Source organism: Oncorhynchus mykiss, chromosome 2 (genome assembly GCF_057628025.1).
Source record: "Oncorhynchus mykiss isolate SJ-2025 chromosome 2, ASM5762802v1, whole genome shotgun sequence".
Taxonomy (NCBI): Eukaryota; Metazoa; Chordata; class Actinopteri; order Salmoniformes; family Salmonidae; genus Oncorhynchus; species Oncorhynchus mykiss.
In genome coordinates, this window is record NC_143023.1 from 21,629,267 (window position 1) to 21,647,133 (window position 17,867).

Below are 17,867 nucleotides of genomic sequence, written 5' to 3' on the forward strand. Positions count from 1 at the left end.
TCCTTGCAAAACAGCTCGAGCTCAGTGAGGTTGGATGGAGAGCATTTGTGAACAGCAGTTTTCAGTTCATTCCACAGATTCTCGATTGGATTCAGGTCTGGACTTTGACTTGGCCATTCTAACACCTGGATATGTTTATTTTTGAACCATTCCATTGTAGATTTTGCTTTATGTTTTGGATCATTGTCTTGTTGGAAGACAAATCTCCGTCCCAGTCTCAGGTCTTTTGCAGACTCCATCAGGTTTTCTTCCAGAATGGTCCTGTATTTGGCTCCATCCATCTTCCCATCAATTTTAACCATCTTCCCTGTCCCTGCTGAAGAAAAGCAGGCCCAAACCATGATGTTGCCACCACCATGTTTGACAGTGGAGATGGTGTGTTCAAGGTGATGAGCTGTGTTGCTTTTACGCCAAACATAACGTTTTGCATTGTTGCCAAAAAGTTCAATTTTGGTTTCATCTGACCAGAGCACCTTCTTCCACATGTTTGGTGTGTCTCCCAGGTGGCTTGTGGCAAACTTTAAACAACACTTTTTATGGATATCTTTAAGAAATGGCTTTCTTCTTGCCACTCTTCCATAAAGGCCAGATTTGTGCAATATACGACTGATTGTTGTCCTATGGACAGAGTCTCCCACCTCAGCTGTAGATCTCTGCAGTTCATCCAGAGTGATCATGGGCCTCTTGGCTGCATCTCTGATCAGTCTTCTCCTTGTATGAGCTGAAAGTTTAGAGGGACGGCCAGGTCTTGGTAGATTTGCAGTGGTCTGATACTCCTTCCATTTCAATATTATCGCTTGCACAGTGCTCCTTGGGATGTTTAAAGCTTGGGAAATCTTTTTGTATCCAAATCCGGCTTTAAACTTCTTCACAACAGTATCTCGGACCTGCCTGGTGTGTTTCTTGTTCTTCATGATGCTCTCTGCGCTTTTAACGGACCTCTGAGACTATCACAGTGCAGGTGCATTTATACGGAGACTTGATTACACACAGGTGGATTGTATTTATCATCATTAGTCATTTAGGTCAACATTAGATCATTCAGAGATCCTCACTGAACTTCTGGAGAGAGTTTGCTGCACTGAAAGTAAAGGGGCTGAATAATTTTGCACGCCCAATTTTTCAGTTTTTGATTTGTTAAAAAAGTTTGAAATATCCAATAAATGTCGTTCCACTTCATGATTGTGTCCCACTTGTTGTTGATTCTTCACAAAAAAATACAGTTTTATATCTTTATGTTTGAAGCCTGAAATGTGGCAAAAGGTCGCAAAGTTCAAGGGGGCCGAATACTTTCGCAAGGCACTGTATGTAAAAATATATACATTTTCCTTTATTATTTTCCCCTAACCCTACCATCCCTCCTCTAATTGGAGTAAACCAATGGACAACAACACTTAGGCTTCTACTTCCAGTTTATACATACCATATAAAACCATTCCTTATTCTTAAGGGATTTCTACAAATAGCCTACTGACAGAGATCATTATCAAATTCCTTTGAATTCTGCATGCAACAATCATTCTTTATTTCTCATGGTACATTTCATCCATGGAAAAAAAAACAATGGCACTTAATTTGCTCTTTGTTATCCTAGAAATAGCAGTTGAAAAATAAATGCACTGCTGCCTGAAACACGGCAGGTGTTAATGTACTGCTGCCTGAAACACGGCACGTGTAAATGTACTGCTGCCTGAAACATGGCACGTGTAAATGTACTGCTGCCTGAAACATGGCACGTGTAAATGTACTGCTGCCTGAAACACGGCACGTGTAAATGTACTGCTGCCTGAAACATGGCACGTGTAAATGTACTGCTGCCTGAAACACGACACGTGTAAATGTACTGCTGCCTGAAACACGGCACGTGTGATAGTACTGCTGCCACAGAACAATGCCCAAACCCTTCAGTGGATAAGAGATTGCGTTCTCTGTCCCTCTCTGATTTCTCTCCGTTGTTTTTCTCTGTTCATCATCTCTTCCATCTGTGCTATTATGTTTACACACGTTTGAGTGTCTCCTTTCGTGTGTGTGTGTGTGTGTGTGTGTGTGTGTGTGTGTGGTGTGTGTGTGTGTGTGTGTGTGTGTGTGTGTGTGTGCGTGTGTGCGAATTTGTACACGTTCGATTGACTTGAGTGTGTGTGTTTGCGAGTATATGTGTTAACTATAACCTTGGTCTTTTTATTTACTTATTTACAATGCTTGTGGTGACCTTTGCACAGCTCAGGTGGAAAGGTTAGCACTGCTTCAACATTGACACAATTGATATGTTTGTATAGACACGACCAGGAGATAGGTGGGCAGAGAGGGTAATGACGGTTTATGAATGTGAGTTTATTCTGTCAGTCAGCACAGAAGAATAGAGTGAGAGGAAGAGATAGGGAGGTAAAGAACGAGGGAAGGTTTACAGAGGACAGATTAGAACTGTCATAGACTTACATTTTACATTTACATTTTAGTCATTTAGCAGACGCTCTTATCCAGAGCTATACATCCACAACATATCAGGTAATTTGGTCTTTTCTCATTTATTCTACTGTTCTAGACAGCTCTATTTTGGTATTTGGTATTTTATTAGGATCCCCATTAGCTGTTGCGATAGAGCTGCAGCTTCTCTTTCTGGGGTCCACAAAATCACCTTCTGTTCTCTATCCATTCTCCTTCCATTATATTCTCTTTCATATTTTCTGTCATCCATTGAGATTCCTACTATCTAAATCTAAAGCTCTGACTGTGTAGTGTGGCTGTGAGTCTGTATGCTTGTGTTGTCTCTCAATGCTTAATTGATTAGCAAAAGTAAATGAATCACATTGAAAGCGACCAGTCACAGATTCAAACTGAAGACAACCACATAAGATGGAATGAACTCCAATAATTATTTTAAGGCCCTTCAAGGAGCAGGACAGGAGACAACTGTATCAACTGATTATGCAGCTGTATAAAACAATTATTCCAGTCAGTCATAATTATTATGAAAACGGACAACTTGTCGTCTGGATGTCCTGAGAAGGTCAAACTCATTATTCTGAGGAGACAGGTGGCATATTACAGAGCTAAATCTGCTATTTCAATATCCAGACGCTTTGCTTTCTTTGAGACCATTGTTTGAAAATGTTCTGAAATTACCTGTCAATCACACTCGAGCAAGTTCACACCAATGTCTCCTGCTCTGTCTGTCTGCTGCAGTGTGCAATGTTAGCGGTCTGTTTCACAGAGCCTACCCTCTCTACACTGTGTTTGCATGGTGCTCACATCCTCAGTGTGAGTGCTCTGTCAGGTCCAGTCTACGCTGACCTTTTCATTCTCCAAGTACCAGTACAGGTCTCTAATACCTAGAACAAATATTTAACCATCTCTCCCCCTCAACTTCCTGCCTCTGCGTCTCCCTTTTCATTTATTTTTCCTTTACTCTGTCCTCCTACCACTCGCTTTTCTCAATCAATCTTTCTCTTTTAGACCTCCCACTCACTCTCTCCATTCTTACCCCCTTTCTTCTCAAACTATTGCCATTGTCTTTTTCTTATTTTTTTTATGTCCCAGGTAAATTGACTGAGAATGCTTCCTCATGTGCCCAATAATGTTTATACCTTATTTTGTGCTGCTACCATGTTGTGCTGCTGCATTGTTGTGTTGCTACCATGTTGTCATGTTGTGTTGCTACTATGCTGTGTGGACATTTATTGCTGCCATGCTCAATCACTCTCAATCACATTTATTTATAAAGCCCTTTTAACATTAACATTTATTCACCTCAAATCTGAAATCCACAACAGAAGCTAGCCAGAAGCTAGCCAATTCACTGGCTAACGTTAGTATTCAGCTAACCACGGTTGGTGGTTATCCTTTAGCTCGAAAATCTATCGCCAGTTTTGTACAACACGACTCAGACCAGAGCATACCGGACCTATTTTCTCTCCATATCCCCGGATTTCTACCGCAAGCTCTGGACATTTACACCTGGATCTTGCAGCTAGCTAGCTGCTATCCAAGTGACTGTTGGCTTACGTCGGTCCCGGAGCAAACATAAATTATTCCGGAGCTAGGCAGCTGAAGAGTTCCATCAGCCACTCCTGGGCTACAATCACCTATCCGGACCCGTTTTACTGTGTACGCGGAGCCCCACCGGGCCTTCACAACTGGACTACCGACGTTATCTGCCCGAGGGAGTTATCCAACTGGCCCCTCCGTCGCAACGTTACCTGAACGCCCATCTGCGGCCCTCTAATCGTTAGCTGTCTTATCGGCTGCTATCTGAATAGGTCCATCAGACAATTTTCTTGGGTCACTATAACTATATCTATTTTGCCAATTGGATTGGTCCCCTCTACCACACGGAACCCCACTAATCTACCGGCGGAAACGCACGAGGTGGCTAAAAACAGACCTCCATCTCTGCCAGCTTGCTACCCATGGCCCGGCTAGCTGTCTGAATCGCCGTGACCCCTACCAACCTCACTACTCACTGGACCCTTATGATCACTTGGCTAAGCATGCCTCTCCTTAATGTCAATATGCCTTGTCCATTGCTGTTCTGGTTAGTGTTTATTGGCTTATTTCACTGTAGAGCCTCTAGCCCTGCTCATTATACCTTATCCAACCGTTCAGTTCCACCACCCACACATACAATGACATCACCTGGTTTCAATGATGTTTCTAGAGACAATATCTCTCTCATCATCACTCAATGCCTAGGTTTACCTCCACTCTATTCACATCCTACCTTACCTTTGTCTGTACATTATACCTTGAAGCTATTTTATCGCCCCCAGAAACCTGCTCTTTTTACTTTCTGTTCCAGACGTCCTAGACGACCAATTCTCATAGCTTTTAGCCGTACCCTTATCCTACTCATCCTCTTCCTCTGGCGATGTAGATGTGAATCCAGGCCCTGCAGTGCCTAGCTCCACTCCTATTCCCCAGGCTCTCTCTTTTGATGACTTCTGTAACCGTAATAGCCTTGGTTTCATGCATGTTAACATTAGAAGCCTCCTCCCTAAGTTTGTTTTATTCACTGCCAGTTTGTTTTATTAGCACACTCTGCCAACCTGGATGTCCTAGCTGTGTTTGAATCCTGGCTTAGGAAGACCATCAAAAACTATGAAATCTCCATCCCTAACTACAACATTTCCAGACAAGATAGAACGACCAAAGGGGGCGGTGTTGCAATCTACATCAGAGATAGCCTGATAGCCTGACATCAGAGATAGCCTGAGGACCCCTACAAATCAGCCGGGCTAGAAAATCTGGACGCTTTCTTTCTAAAACTATCTGCCGAAAATGTTGCAACCCCTATTACTAACCTGTTCAACCTCTCTTTCGTGTCGTCTGAGATTCCAAAAGATTGGAAAGCTGCCGCGGTCATCCCCCTCTTCAAAGGGGGTGACACTCTAGACCCAAACTGCTACAGACCTATATCTATCCTACCCTGTCTTTCTAAGGTCTACCCTGTCTTTCTAAGGCCACCGATAAGAGACATTACTGTGCAGCCGTATTCATCGACCTGGCCAAGGCTTTCGACTCTGTCAATCCCCACATCCTCATCGGCAGACTCCATAGCCTTGGTTTCTCAAATGACTGTCTCGCCTGGTTCACCAACTACTTCTCTGATAGAGTTCAGTGTGTCAAATCGGTGGGCCTTTTGTCCGGGCCTCTGGCAGTCTCTATGGGGGTGCCACAGGGTTCAATTCTTGGGCTGACTCTCTTCTCTGTAAACATCAATGATGTCGCTTTTGCTGCTGGTGAGTCTCTGATCCACCTCTACGCAGACGACACCATTCTGTATACTTCTGGCCCTTCTTTGGACACTGTGTTAACAACCATCCAGACGAGCTTCAATGCCATACAGCTCTCCTTCCGTGGCCTCCAACTGCTCTTAAATACAAGTAAAACTAAATGCATGCTTTTCAATCGATCCCTGCCTGCACCTGCCCGCCCGTCCAGCATCACTACTCTGGACGGTTCTGACTTAGAATATGTGGACAACTACAAATACCTAGGTGTCTGTTTAGACTGTAAACTCTCCTTCCAGACTCACATCAAACATCTCCAATCCAAAGTTAAATCTAGAATCGGCTTCCTATTTCGCAACAAAGCATCCTTCACTCATGCTGCCAAACATACCCTCGTAAAACTGACCATCCTACCGATCCTCGACTTCGGCGATGTCATCTACAAAATAGCCTCCAATACCCTACTCAATAAATTGGATGTAGTCTATCACAGTGCCATCCGTTTTGTCACCAAAGCCCCATATACTACCCACGACTGCGACCTGTATGATCTCGTTGGCTGGCCCTCGCTTCATACTCGTCGCCAAACCCAGGTCATCTACAAGACCCTGCTAGGTAAAGTCCCCCCTTATCTCAGCTCGCTGGTCACCATAGCAGCACCCACCTGTAGCACGCGCTCCAGCAGGTATATCTCTCTGGTCACCCCCAAAACCAATTCTTCCTTTGGCCGCCTCTCCTTCCAGTTCTCTGCTGCCAATGACTGGAACGAACTACAAAAATCTCTGAAACTGGAAACACTTATCTCCCTCACTAGCTTTAAGCACCAGCTGTCAGAGCAGCTCACAGATTACTGCACCTGTACATAGCCCATCTATAATTTGGCCCAAACAACTACCTCTTCCCCTACTGTATTTATTTAGTTATTTTGCTCCTTTCCACCCCATTATTTATATTTCTACTTTGCACATTATTCCACTGCAAATCTACCATTCCAGTGTTTTACTTGCTATATTGTATTTACTTCGCCACCATGGCCTTTTATTTACCTTTTACTCCCTTATCTCACCTCATTTGCTGACATTGTATATAGACTTATTTTTCTATTGTATTATTGACTGTATGTTTGTTTTACTCCATGTGTAACTCTGTGTTGTTGTATGTGTCAAACTGCTTTGCCTTATCTTGACCAGGTTGCAATTGTAAATGAGAACTTGTTCTCAACTTGCCTACCGTGTGAAATAAATAAATAAATAAACATCAGCCGATGTCAAAAAGTGCTGTACAGAAACCCAGCCTAAAACCCCAAACAGCAAGCATTTCAGATGTAGAAGCACGGTGGCTAGGAAAAACTCCCTAGAAAGGCAGGAACCTAGGAAGAACCCTAGAGAGGAGCCAGGCTCTGAGGGGTGGCCAGTCCACTTCTGGCTGTACTGGGTGGAGATTAGAACAAAACATGGCCAAGATGTTCAAATGTTCATAGATGACCAGCAGGGTCAAATAATAATAATAATAATAATGCACCCTCTACAACAGTGATATTATTTTATATTTTAATCCCAGCCCCCGTCCCTGCAGGAGGCCTATTGCCTTTTGGTAGGCCGTCATTGTAAATAAGAATTTGTTCTTAATTAACTGACTTGCCAAGTTAAATAAAGGTACAAAAATATAAATAATAATTATCAACCTCACCCGGAAGCCAGTTTCACGGGTGAGGAGGGGATGAAAGAGCCAATTGTTCAATGGTATAATTAGCTAGGGAGCCATGATAGGACATTCACTGTTGGGACAAGTGCAGAAGGAACTTTGAATGATCTCTTAGAGTTACTCTAGGTTTGACACCTCAACCAGTTTCACTCTTGTCATCCTCTCTCTTTCCTCTGCCACCTCCCCCACCTGTTTGTCTCTGTCCCCCTCTTAGGTTCAGCCATGGAGCACATGTGGCTGAACTCGGTGAGTCAGTGTGTGGTATCTGTGTCGGTGATCGTGGTGAGTGTGAGGATGTCTATGGTTGGTGGTGGAATGCAGGAGGATGGAGGAGGCCAGGGTGGAGGTGGTCATACCCGGAGCGGGAGTGTTTCTGCCTGCCTGAAGTTGTGTCTGGGCTGGGTGGGGGCAGTGGGGGGTGCGGTGGGGGTTCCTGTCTCTGTGCTGCTGAACCTGAGGAGTCCCCAGTGCCTGTACACCTGCATCACCCTGGTGTGCTGTCCTCTGCTGGTCAGGCAGTTCACTGTCTGCCTGCTGCTGCTCATGACCCTCAACTCCCACCTGAAGCACCGCATGGGGAGCAGGTGAGTCAGAGAGAGGGGGGTAAAAAGTACCAAAGCTAAACTCTAGACCAGGGGTATTCCACCGGAGTTCTGACAAAAATATAAAATGAAAAACAAACCAAAAAGTGAAACAAATATATATTTTTTATGAATAATGCTAGAAACAACAGAATAAACAATTGTATTATTACATACAGTAGAAAATGTGAGAAAATCTTCTTTCAAATTATGATTATTTTATTTCTCAACTCCTTATATTGAGCAAATTACACTCAATGAACTCATTACACTCATTGGAGCTCATTACACTCATTGGGAGGGATGGGGAAAAATGACTGATTACACAATACGATGACAAAATATCTGTCACACCCTGATCTGTTTCACCTGTCCTTGTGATTGTCTCCACCCCCTCCAGGTGTTGCCCATCTTCCCCATTATCCCCTGTGTACTGTATATGTGAAAATTTACCAAAATGAACAGCAAAGCACACTGGGTATTATTATTGGCCTTGTTTTGAAGTGGAGAATACTACTCAACATGCTTTGCAATTGTTCATTTTTACATATACATTTATATTTAGTTCATTAAGCAGATGCTCTTATCACACCATAGTGCCATCAGACTTTTGATACCAACGCAGGGGAAACCGCTATAGAAAATAGTATAGAAAATGTATTTTGTATTTTTAAAATACTAATTACAGCTGTCGAAAGTATAATGTTACAAAATACATTGGAGTGTAGTTCAGCCCAGGGTAAAACAAATGACAGAGTAGTCAGAAGTAATTGAAAGACATATTTCAAATACATGTAACAGAAATACTGCCCATCTCGGCTGACTGGAGTATCTGACATTGGCGTTGAAACGTACGGGTCACAGAAAGTGCCATTGGTTGCTGGTAAGCTTTCTTGATTTGGACAAACATTTTTGACGACACATGTTTTACCTTTTTTTTAACCAGCTAAACAGCTACTTTTAGCAAAAATGTGTTTGGAGTTACCTTTGTCTAGCTAATAGGCTATGTTAGTGTTTATACTTCCAATTATAATGTGGGGAGGTCAAAATAATAAAAAACTGTCTACCAAATCTATTAATTTTAAAATGTTGGTTCATGTTACTTCTCCTCACCATTATCATTCACCTGATGATAAGACAAGACGTGAAAAATACATTTTTGGTTAACATATGATGGGGCTCCCTGGGTTGCCAGTTTGCCTCGGCGGGGGTCCCTGGGTAAACAAGGTTGAAGACCCTGCTCTAGAACATCAGTTCATGCTGGCTTCATTTGACCCACTGGGTTCTCTCTCTGTTTCAGGTACAGTTTGCTGGTGACACGTCGTCGGGCCCTGTGTGTGGTCCTGCTGTGCTGGGTGGCCTCTGTCCTCTCCTCCTTTGCCCAGTTCATCGGCTGGAACGTCCTGGACACCTGGGGAGGGGAAGAGGGATGGCTGGATGGGCTGGGGCTGGACGGCATCCCCCCAGGCAACTGGACCTCCCCTCCTCCCCGTCCGATGCCTCCCAAGTACAACCAGGACCGCTCTGTGATCGGGAAGTACCTCCCTTACGGCGGCTTCCTGTCTAAGTTCTACGTGGAGGATCTCCATAACTTCACCTATGCAGAGATCCATGGGAGCCACTGGGGGGTGTGTGCCCCCGACACTGTTCTCAGCCCCCAGTTCCTGGTCTATGTCTATGGGGTGACCGTCTTCCTGCTCCCCCTAATGAGCCTGCTGGCCATTTACCTAGATCTGGTCTGTGTGATGCCCAGACAGGACCCTGATGGTCCGGGCTCTGGCCCCCCAAAACACCGCTCTCCCCGTGCCCGCTCCCTAGGCCTCTCCCTCTGCCTTCTTGTCCTCCTGTGCCTGCCCCTTCACATCACCCACTCCCTCCTGCTTTTCTCCCCAGGCACATTGCCCCCGACCTGGGCTTTCCCGCTGGTCTCGCTCCTGTCGCAGCTGTATGGTCTGGTGCCCCCTCTCCTCGTCACCATTCCCACACAACGGGTGGGGGCCGAACAGGTACCTCTGCCCCACCTGGCCCCCATAGGGGGTAAGACGGTGGGCGGAGCCCTGTGTTCAGCTGTGCAGGCGGCATCCTGTTCACTCAAAGGGAGGCTGTGCCCAGATGTGTGTGTGTAACATGGAACGGGAAAACAGGGAAGGTGTGTGTGTTAACACGTTGTTACAACACCAGCATTCCCATCTCATATGTTCTAATTCAATCTCTTAGGCTCTGTTTACACACATGTCTAATATGGTAATACATCGAAATTGCTGAACATCCAATTTCCCTGGAGGTTTGCCCACAAACATAAGTTCCAATCATTGTGTGTAAACAGCGCCATGTATCATTGTGTGATTCACAAGGAGCTTCTTTGTGTATGTTTCCCCATATATATTCATCAACCTGTCAGTAGCACATACTAGTTAATTCGTTTTTCACACACTGTACTGTTTAATTATTGAGTCCCATATCAAATAAGGTCACTAACCAGGCTTACATCCAACCTTTTTATGCTGTGTAAAGTACATTTCGGATAAAAAAGGTCAAGACAGGCCTGATGGAAACATCTAATTTGTCAGTAGACGTTCCAAATGTCAGCCAAACAAAATACGCTAGACAAGCTGGGATCTTTTTGTATCTGTAAAATTCATAATGTGAGAAATAGCGAGGAAACGCCTCGCATATATTTATATAATAATCATACCTTTATAACCATCATACCGAAGTAAACTCGGAGTCACACAATGACATGGTTTGTGGTCCTTCCACTACGACTCGGGAAACCATGTCGTTTATTAGGCTACAGATTTAGTAAATGATAATCAACTTTACAGGGTGGTGAAAATGCAAGTGATGAACGTCATGCTCCTTTACAATAAATATTGAGGGTCTCCCTCTGCCATTTAACTAATTAAAATGATCTTGCTCTTTTATCCAGAATAATCTCATCAACCACACTGTATCTGTCAGCTGTTGTCTTGAGCGCAAGTGCCAAACCAGAGTGGGCATATTTGCTATATAATGGCAAACATTTTTTGTGACTAAACCATCAGTAGAGTTGACAATTATGTTATATTTTTTATTCAGTACATGGGAATTTAACTGCAAACGTTATTTTTATGTGTATTACATCATCGTGCACAGTTTTTTTTATCAGCAATGAGAACATTTGTTGGAAACACATCTCTGGTGGTAAAATGTTTTAATGAGGACTTTCACACGAAAATCTGTCGCCAATTGGATGGAAACCTAGCTACTGAGAGAGTAAATATCACGCAGCTGACTTCTCATCTCACACTGATCCAGAACTAAGCCTGGGACTAGATCAGGATGTGTCTGCATTGTAACATGCCTTCTGCTGCTGCTGCTGCGGATGCTATAGATCTGGCTTTGATCATGTTTAATTAAACACACAGTAATAACAGCATGGTTGGTCCGGCGACGCCCTCATAATTATAGCAGAGAAACGTTTTTCATGGCTGTTTTGATTAACTGTGTAAATCTAACACTCTCCTTAAATAAAAGGCCTTGCTCTAACTAATTGGATTGTTCATCTTCTGGCTACGTTGGTGTGAAAAATTATGCACTTATCTACATGCACTCTCTCTCACCTGCTCTCTCTCTCTCTCTCTCTCTCTCTCTCTCTCTCTCTCTCTCTCTCTCTCTCTCTCTCTCTCTCTCTCTCTCTCTCTCTCTCTCTCTCTCTCTCTCTCTCTCGCTCTCGCTCTCGCTCTCTCTCTCTCTCTCACACTCTCTCTCTCTCACCTGCTCTCTCTCTCTCTCTCTCTCTCTCTCTCTCTCACCTGATCTCTCTCTCACCTGCTCTCTCTCTCTCTCTCTCTCTCTCTCTCTAAACAAAAGTGAAATAAACAATACAAAATAACAGTAAACATTAGACTCACAAAAGTTCCAAAAGAATACATACATTCCAAATGTCATATTATGTCTATATATAGTGTTGTAATAATGTGCAAATAGTTCAAGTACAAAAGGGAAAATAAATAACCATACACTATGTTCAAAAGTTTGGGGTCACTTAGAAATGTCCTTTTTTTCCCATTAAAAATACATCAAGTTGATCAGAAATACAGTGTAGACATTGTTAATGTTTGTAAATGACTATTGTCGCTGGAAATGGCAGATATTTAATGGAATATCTACATAGGCTTTCAGAGGCCCATTATCAGCAACCATCCCTCTTGTGTTCCAATGGCACATTGTGTTAGCTAATCCAAGTTTATTACTTTAAAAGGCTAATTGATCATTAGAAAACCATTTTGCAACGTGCCATTGGAACACAGGAGTGATGGTTGCTGATAATGGGCATCTGTAGCCTATGTAGATATTCCATTAAAAATCTGCCGTTTCCAGCTACAATAGTCATTTACAACATTAACAATGTCGGCACTGTATTTCTGATCAATTTGATGTTATTTTAATGGACGAAAAATGTGCTTTTCTTTCAAAAACAAGGACATTTCTAAGTGATCACAAACTTTTGAACGGCAGTGCAAATATAGGTTGCATTTACAATGGTGTTTGTTCTTCACTGGTTGCCCTTTTCTTGTGGCAACAGGTCACACATCTTGTTGCTGTGATGGCACACTGTAGTATTTCACCCAATAGATATGGGAGTTTATCAAAATTTGATTTGTTTTCGATTTCGATGTGGGTCTGTGTAATCTGAGGGAAATATGTGTCTCTAATATGGTCATACATTTGGCAGGAGGTTAGGAAGTGCAGCTCAGTTTTCACCTCATTTTGCGGGCAGTGAGCACATAGCCTGTCTTCTCTTGAGAGCCAGGTCTGCCTACGGTCTTTCTCAATTGCTAGGTTATGCTCACTGAGTCTGTACATAGTCAAAGACTTCCTTAATTTTGTGTCAGTCACAGTGGTCAGGTATTCTACCACTGTGTACTCTCTGTTTAGGGCCAAATAGCATTCTAGTTTGCTCTGTTTTTTTGGCCAATTCTTTTCAATGTGTCAAGTAATTCTCTTTTTGTTTTTGTTATGATTTGGTTGGGTTAAATTGTGCTGCTGTCCTGGGGGTCTGTGGGGTCTGTGTGTGAACAGAGCCCCAGGACCAGCTTGCTTAGGGGGCTATTCTCCAGGTTCATTTCTCTGTTGGTGAAGGATTTGTTATGGAAGTTCCTATTAGGTGGTTGTAGAATTGAACGGCTCTTTTCTGGATTTTAATAATTAGAGGGTATTGGCCTAATTCTGCTCTACATGCCTTATTTGGTGTTTTATGTTGCACACAGAGGATATTTTAGCATATTTTTGTCCTCTGGTTTGGCCATAATGACCCTTGTTATGTTTAGAGGAAAAAGGGGGAGGCTTGCAAGCCGAAGAACACCATCCCAACGGTGAAGCACGGGGGTGGCAGCATCATGTTGTGGGGGTGCTTTGCTGCAGGAGGGACTGGTGCACTTCACAAAATAGATGGCATCATGAGGTAGGAAAATTATGTGGATAATTTGAAGCAACATCTCAAGACCTCAGTCAGGAAGTTAAAGCATGGTTGCAAATGGGTCTTCCAAATGGACAATGACCCCAAGCATACTTCCAAAGTTGTAGCAAAATGACTTTAGGACAACAAAGTCAAGGTATTGGAGTGGCCATCACAAGCCCTGACCTCAATCCTATAGAAAATGTTAAAATAGAAAACATTTGTGGGCAGAACTGAAAAAGCGTGTGCGAGCAAGGAGACCTACACACCTGATTCAGTTACACCAGCTCTGTCAGGAGGAATGGGCCAAAATTCACCCAAATTATTGTGGGAATCTTGTGGAAGGCTACCCGAAATGTTTGACGCAAGTTAAACAATTTAAAGACAAATACCAAATACTAACTGAGTGTATGTAAACTTCTGACCCACTGGGAATGTGATGAAAGAAATAAAATGTGAAATAAATCATTCTCTCTACTATTATTCTGACAATTCACATTCTTAAAATAAAGTGGTGATCCTAACTGACCTATGACAGGGAATTTTTACTATGATTATATGTCAAGAATTGTGAAAAACTGAGTTTAAATGTATTTGGCTAAGGTGTATGTAAACTTCCGACTTCAACTATATACAGTGGGGAGAACAAGTATTTGATACACTGCCTATTTTACAGGTTTTCCTACTAACAAAGCATGTAGAGGTCTGTAATTTTTATCATAGGTACACTTCAACTGTGAGAGATGGAATCTAAAACAAAAATTCAGAAAATCACATTGTATGATTTTTAAGTAATTAATTTGCATTTTATTGCATGACATAAGTATTTGATCACCTACCAACCAGTAAGAATTCCGGCTCTCACAGACCTGTTAGTTTTTCTTTAAGAAGCCCTCCTGTTCTCCACTCATTACCTGTATTAACTGCACCTGTTTGAACTCGTTACCTGTATAAAAGACACCTGTCCACACACTCAATCAAACAGACTCCAACCTCTCCACAATAACCAAGACCAGAGAGCTGTGTAAGGACATCAGGGATAAAATTGTAGACCTGCACAAGGCTGGGATGGGCTACAGGACAATAGGCAAGCAGCTTGGTGAGAAGGCAACAACTGTTGGCGCAATTATTAGAAAATGGAAGAAGTTCAAGATGACGGTCAATCACCCTCGGTCTGGCGCTCCATGCAAGATCTCACCTCGTGGGGCATCAATGATCATGAGGAAGGTGAGGGATCAGCCCAGAACTACACGGCAGGACTTGGTCAAAGACCTGAAGAGAGCTGGGACCACAGTCTCAAAGAAAACCATTAGTAACACACTACGCCGTCATGGATTAAAATCCTGAGGGGCACGCAAGGTCTCCTTGCTCAAGCCAGTGCATGTCCAGGCCCATCTGAAGTTTGCCAATGACCATCTGGATGATCCAGAGGAGGAATGGGAGAAGGTCATGTGGTCTGATGAGACAAAAATAGAGCTTTTTGGTCTAAACTCCACTCGCTGTGTTTGGAGAAAGAAGAACACCATCCCAACCATGAAGCATGGAGGTGGAAACATCATTCTTTGGGGATGCTTTTCTGCAAAGGGGAAAGGACGACTGCACCGTATTGAGGGGAGAATGGATGGGGCCATGTATCGCGAGATCTTGGCCAACAACCTCCTTCCCTCAGTAAGAGCATTGAAGATGGGTTGTGGCTGGGTCTTCCAGCATGACAACGACCCGAAACACACAGCCAGGGCAACTAAGGAGTGGCTCCGTAAGACGCAGCTCAAGGTCCTGGAGTGGCCTAGCCAGTCTCCAGACCTGAACCCAATAGAAAATCTTTGGAGGGAGCTGAAAGTCTGCATTGCCCAGCGACAGCCCCGAAACCTGAATGATCTGGAGAAGGTCTGTATGGAGGAGAGGGCCAAAATCCCTGCTGCAGTGTGTGCAAACCTGGTCAAGAACTACAGGAAACGTATGATCTCTGTAATTGCAAACAAAGGTTTCTGTACCAAATATTAAGTTTTGGTTTTCTGATGTATCAAATACTTATGTCATGCAATAAAATGCAAATTAATTACATAAAAATCATTCAATGTGATTTTCTGGATTTTTGTTTTAGATACCGTTTCTCACAGTTGAAGTGTACCTATGATAAAAATGACAGACCTCTACATGCTTTGTAAGTAGGAAAACCTGCAAAATCGGCAGTGTCTCAAATACTTGTTCTCCTCACTGTATATACATATCTCTCTCTCTATATCTCTCTCTCTCTGGTCTTATTAAGTGGGTCTGTCTCTCTCCCTTTCCCTCTTGTCCCTCTCTCTTTATGTTCATCTCTCTCTATGTTCATCTCTCTCCTTATGTTCCTCTTTCTTTATGTTAATCTCTATCTGTTTATGTTCATCTCTCTCTCTTTGTTCATCTCTCTCTATGTTCATCTCTCTCCGTTTATGTTCATCTCTCTCTTTATGTTCATCACTCTCTCTCTTTGTTCATCTCTCTCTTTATGTTCATCTCTCTCTCTTCATGTTCATCTCTCTCTTTATTTTCATCTCTCTCTTCATGTTCATCTCCCTCTGCTTATGTTAATCTATCTCTTTGTTCATCTCTCTCTATATTCATCTCTCTCTAACACATGCACACACACTCTGTTTTTCTCTCTCTTCTCTACATACAGATAACTGCCAAAATAAAGGAAACACTTGAGTAAATGAGAGATACAAAGTATAATTGAAAGTAGGTGCTTCCACACTGGTGTGGTTAATTAAGCATTAACGTCCCATTATGCTTCGGGTCATGTAAAACAAATGCCCAATTTACCATTATTTTAGCTACCATGGCTAGAAGAAGAGATCTCAGTGACTTTGAAATAGGGGTCTCAAAGGAGCATAGGTGGTTTAAAGGTTGTGTGTGTGTCTCAGTCACCAGATCTCAACCCAATTTGTATTTATTTATTTATTTTTATTTCACCTTTATTTAACCAGGTAGACAAGTTGAGAACAAGTTCTCATTTACAATTCTGGAGCGACTCCTGAGACACCACCATCAACAAAACACCAAATTATGGAATTTCTCATGGAATAATAGTGTCGCGTCCCTCCAATAGAGTTCCAGACACCTGTAGAATCTATGCCAATCTGCATTGAAGCGGTTCTGGATCGTGGTGGTCCAACTCCCTATTGAGACACTTTCTGTTGGTGTTTCCCTAATTTTGACAGGTACCTGTACATCATTATACATCAATCCGCCATCTCTATTTTTCTCTCTCTCTCTCTCTGTCTACCGGTTTCTCCTCAAACCCCACCCTTAGATCTTAACAAAAACAAAGCCTCTCTCTCTGCCTGGAATACATTATTGATGGAGAGCAGTTCTGGCTTGGGTGTCCATTCAAACGTTCCGTCTGCCTGAGAGCACAGTCCTTCCTGATTAGGCTGTGCTTCTCTAACCGCTGCCCACCGACCGACACGCTCAACCACTTCAATCAATGGCTGGGCCCACAACGGCACAGCACGGCCCGATGCACCACAAAGGTCATTACCAGAGAATAGAGGCCACTACGGTCACCTTACTACCATTAACAGAGGCTAACTGGGGCCAGTGCTACTGCTGGCACTTCCTATTTCACAGTGCTGGTGTTTATCTGGTATTGGGGCTGTAATGTACCAATGGTATAGAATGCTTATGACGGTAGGCTATCATAGGAAGAGATATGCCTGTCATAACAGGCCATGACACGTCCTAAAACAGAAGAACTACTGATATAAACGCGTTACAGTCCATGAATCAGCTAAATGTTTATGTTTTACGAGTCACCTCAGGGAGGGTTATGTGACAGGGTATCATCTTCTCTGATGATTGATTTAGACGGACTCAGACGTCCTCGTGATAGTGTTTAATCCTTCTAGAACACTCTCCGTTATAGAACAAGCCATTCTAGTATTAGAGCACTGCTGGATGAAGTCAGGCTCTGATGACTACTTCCAGAGATGTGTCACCCACCATTTGCTAAATCAGGTTTCAGTGTCATTACTCCAGCTAACCTGGGGATGTGTTCTGGACATGGTGTCTCCATTGTCCTACTGCTTACAGCGTTGGTTCACGTCAGCTGGTATAGGCTAGTATAGCTCGAGCTCCTGGTGAGTCCATTACTTTGATTGCCGTTTGACAATCTGTCTTTATGACAGCCTGCTGTGGAGCCTCATCGTCGATAGAAGACAAACACATCGATCCATCACGCAGCGACCTCAGTTTTTGAATCCAGCCGCACACGCAGATGGACAAGTTGAGTGCTTCTTGACGGAATCGAGTATTGATTGGATGGAAATAGTGGGGGCGTCATATTTTTCTGTGCATCTGACTTGACTGTCCTTTTGCCTCTGTCCCTCTCTCTCTCTCCTCCCGTCTCTTCCCATGATTCATTAGCAGTCATGG

The 17,867-nt window shown here is 43.2% G+C and overlaps 1 protein-coding gene across 3 annotated transcripts in view; it reads left to right on the forward strand.

Moving 5' to 3' along the window:
• Positions 1 to 11,540, forward strand: part of LOC110537974 (adenosine receptor A1-like) — a 46,363-nt gene extending 34,823 nt beyond the window's left edge. For 2 of the 3 annotated variants that reach the window (XM_021624473.3, XM_090192753.1), the window contains exons 2-3: positions 7,645 to 8,014; positions 9,312 to 11,540. In XM_021624473.3, the coding sequence (XP_021480148.2) occupies positions 7,653 to 8,014; positions 9,312 to 10,137 (1,188 nt within the window). In that variant the 5' untranslated portion in view covers positions 7,645 to 7,652 and the 3' untranslated portion in view covers positions 10,138 to 11,540. Of the gene's footprint in view, positions 1 to 2,226; positions 2,506 to 7,644; positions 8,015 to 9,311 lie in introns of those variants that run through there. The other variant, XM_021624466.3, reaches the window with a different exon arrangement.
• The last annotated feature ends 6,327 nt before the right edge of the window (positions 11,541 to 17,867 follow it).